At 36.9% G+C, this 4,047-nt stretch overlaps 1 protein-coding gene across 13 annotated transcripts in view; it reads left to right on the top strand.

Annotated features, from left to right (window-relative positions):
* Positions 1–4,047, top strand: part of LOC116669685 (ryanodine receptor 3) — a 109,869-nt gene that overhangs the window by 42,656 nt on the left and 63,166 nt on the right. For all 13 annotated transcript variants that reach the window (XM_032499668.1, XM_032499664.1, XM_032499663.1 and 10 more), the window contains 3 exons: positions 184–279; positions 608–726; positions 2,763–2,896. In XM_032499668.1, the coding sequence (XP_032355559.1) occupies positions 184–279; positions 608–726; positions 2,763–2,896 (349 nt within the window). The remainder of the gene's footprint in view (positions 1–183; positions 280–607; positions 727–2,762; positions 2,897–4,047) is intronic.

Raw genomic sequence — 4,047 nt, 5'->3', positions numbered from 1 at the left:
ATACGCATAAGGGTGTCAAAGCTCAACTGTCCATATCTTTGGGCATGCATTTAATGTGTCCACATTTGGGCAAAATTGTTTTTGCTGTTGCACTGAAGAGGATCTATCAAACTACTTTACCCAGAAAGCCTGTTTTATTTCCTATAAAATGTGACACATGCACACTTTGCTTGTTTCCTGCAGCTGCGTTAATAAGAGGGAACAGAAACAACTGCACCCAGTTCTCCAACAACTTGGACTGGCTGGTTAGCAAGCTGGAGAGACTGGAGTCTTCTTCAGGTATGCTCGTTGTCATCCTCACACATACTGAGCCTCCAGTGAAAAGGCATTGTGACATAACTTGCATTTTTTCTGTCAGTAAGACATCACAGAGCTATCCAGTCCTTCAGTGGCAATGCAGCACTCCTCAACAGGGAGTCTTAAAAGATGTAAAAAGATGACACTGCTTGCTTAGAAATGATAAAGTTTCCGTTCTTTTTTAAATGTATGATAACGATTGGTGTTCACTGGTAATCCATGCAGCCAGGATATCACTTTGACAAGTGTCCTCTGGTGTGTCTTTCTCTTCTGCGCCTGTTAACTAATTGATGAATTTGCGGCTGTGTAGGCATCCTGGAAGTTCTGCACTGCATTCTAATCGAGAGCCCCGAGGCCCTCAACATTATCCAGAGAGGACACATCAAGTCCATCATATCTCTGCTCTACAAGCACGGACGCAACCACAAGGTGAGCAGCAAGTGGTGCTTCTACAGTCAAATGTTAATTTGGGGAACAATCCCCACTGTGATGTAAGATAATGACGTATCTGGGCTGTATTTTTGTGTATAATGTGGTTGATGAACAAGTAGACTGTTAAATGAACCCAAGTAGAAAATAAAGGTCTTGGTGAAAGGAAATCACACATGCAAATTAGAATAAGGTAGAAAAACAAATATAAATATATTCTTAAAGAAATAGTTTGACATTTTGAGAAATGCTCTTATTTGCTTTCTTGCTAAATTAGATAACAAGATCTGTACTAGAGCCTTGCCGGATTTTTAAGGCCAATACGATACAAATATTTGGTGATTTAAAAATCTGATAGTCCAAAATATCGGCAGAAATATTAAAAAAAAATAATCAGAAAAGCGTAATTAAACATAAATGGATTTCCCTAACATTAGTTATTTGTAATTATTTATGAGTCCTCACTAAAATAATATAACACAGTTTAAAAATAAACTTCACAACAACACAGAGGAACATCAAAATATATTAGTTCTGATAAATAAAATGTATAAAAATACAAACTTAACATATGAAAGTTAAACAAAACAAAAACACAATAACAAAAAAATAATAATCAAAGAGTGTTGCAATCCAACTTTATTTGTAACTGAGAACGCTCGATCCGTTTATCAGAGTTGCAAACAGGGACGTTGTAGAGTGTCCTCTGGTGGACAAACTATGCAACGTCAACACTCATAACATGGTTGAAGGGTGTCCGTTTTTGTTTTATTTTTTAAATATTCATTTATCAGAATAATTTATTTGTCATTATAAATTATTCTGATTAATGAATATTTACAAGGAAAAAAATCATTTATCATCCTTTATAAATGCCGATACGATAATATGCCTAATATCGGCCCGCCGGTAATAATCTATACCGTGCAAACGTCTGTAAGGTAAATATGTAGCAACAACTCCTGACCACAAAAATAAGCCGGCACATAATCCCCTGTTAAATTGCAAATTGGTGTTTATGCATTTCCTTTTTTGTATGGATTAAACAAATGAGATATAACGTTTAAACTAGTGATCTTAAGGGATGCTAATAGGTAGATTTTATTACCTAATTTGGAGAAAGCCAGGCCAGGCTAGCTGTTTCCCTGTTTCCGTTACGCTAAGAAGCTAAGCTAACTGGCTGCTGGCTCAAGTTTTAATTTTATCTGAAGGCGTGGTGTCAATCTTCTCACCTTACTGTCTGTAAAAAAGCAAATAACTGTGTTTTTCAAAATGTTGAACTTTTAATATATACTGAAATATTTCCAGTAAGTCAAATGTTGGCATAAACCTTTAGTCAAGCAAGAAAGCACACAACAACCACCTAAAGGGGCTGTTTATCTTGCCTCCAGCCATCTCTCGTTCTTTCCTCATTAGACTCACCACAATGCGTCATTGGATGCATATTTATTTTCATAACCGTTCCCTTTGGGCTTTTTTGTCACCTTTTGTCTTCTGCTACTAATTCACTGTGCTTAACTTACACTAGCATTTAAACTTCCATCTTCGACAGCAGGTTCCCAGGGGTTTGGTTTCATTGTGTCCTCATCATGAATCAATCAGTTTAACAGTAAAAGTAGATCAGGAGCAAGCAGTCAGCTGGCCTGGGTCATAAATCAGCCTGAGTGTATAATTTAGCTCTAGAAGCAAGAGAAAAGAGCCAAGGAGAAAGGTGGCCTGTCGCCCTTGGCTGAGCTTCCTGGCCCATTTAATTCTACAGCTTTGCTAAAATAATATCAACGGAATATTATTGGACATGTTTTTGCCCCCAATAAGCATCTCTAAGTAATTAAGCAGGGGTTGCATGAAAAAACGTCTGTCCCTAGAGCAGCAACCTGGACAGTGATTAGGAACAAAGATAATAAGTTATTTCTGGAAAGGTATGGATTCATAACCAGGTTGTAATAGGGACAGTGAGGTCAATGTGATACTGTTGTGCTCTTCATCTCGATAATGTTGCTTATTTTCCTCCCTGCTGCCTCACTTTCGTTTTTTAGATTCTAGATGTGCTCTGCTCGCTTTGTGTGTGTAACGGCGTAGCTGTGCGAACCAATCAGAACCTAATCTGTGATCACTTGCTGCCCAAGAGAGATCTCCTGCTGCAAACCCAGCTGGTCAATGATGTCCAGAGGTTAGAAAGCCATCCACTCACCATGTCTCCTTTCAGCATGTTTTTTCCACTACTTTACAATTTCAATTGCATTTGCAAATCAAATGGTTAAAAACAAGGAACAAAGTCTCATTCGTTACGAAGTGATTAAAGTCCTAATCTGTGGTTAGTGTACAGGATTGGGTTGCACCAGCTTTTTGGTAATCCATCGCTGTGTGTAAAGGGCTTTTAAAGTTCTTTGTAACTGCCACATACTTTCAAACTATTTACTAAATTTGGATTGCACCATTAAACTCAAGGAATAACTTAATCAGTAAAGACTTGCAAACGAAAACAAACAACAGTACAAACAGTCATTGTAGCATAACAAGGTGTAACATAATGTCAAAATATAAGTGTATATAATATAAGTATGAGTGTCGAGTGTGTGTGTATATGTACTGTATATGTATGTGTATATACAGTATATATATATATATGTGTGTGTGTGTGTACTGATGTATAAATATATTTTCTAAATACTGTATATATTTTATTTGTGTGTGTGTGTGTGTGTGTGTGTGTGTGTGTGTGTGTGTTTTGAAAACCAGTCTGGCTGCGTGTGCTTAATACGTATTTCACGTATTAACGATTGGTCTGTGTTTTTTTTCTTCTTTTCAGTACTTCAGTACAGCCCCTTTAAACATTTGCGGTACATTTATGTTTTAAGTTTGATCTTACGAACAGCTGATGTAGCCGGCTCCAGAGACGATACCACTGTGGGTGGGACGTACATTCAGCCCTACAATGTGTGGACCTGTGAAGAGGGTACACATCTAACACTAGTGTTGTCCATGTTGACTATAGACTATTAAGAACATGGTTTTTTAAATTGGACTGTGGACTATGTACGCTCATCCATGGTGTTATAGTTTAGACATGAAAGCTCACGGAGATTGAAGATCCACATTTTATATTTGTACAATGAAAAGAAGCTTTGTGATGAGGGTGATATCATTTTAAACTCTAAAATTCAATCTCACAAATCTCTCTGGATCATTATCTTGACACTAGTAAAGTGATGACTTTACTTTGCCTTGCTTCCAGTTATCAACACTTTTAAAGAACTTCCTGAACCAAATGCATTTGAAGCTAAATGAATTTATTTATATATATATATATATATATATATA

The sequence above is a fragment of the Etheostoma spectabile genome, chromosome 20, assembly GCF_008692095.1.
Source record: "Etheostoma spectabile isolate EspeVRDwgs_2016 chromosome 20, UIUC_Espe_1.0, whole genome shotgun sequence".
Classification (NCBI taxonomy): Eukaryota; Metazoa; Chordata; class Actinopteri; order Perciformes; family Percidae; genus Etheostoma; species Etheostoma spectabile.
Note: the sequence above shows the minus strand (reverse complement) of the source record. Positions and strands in the feature narration are given on the sequence as shown.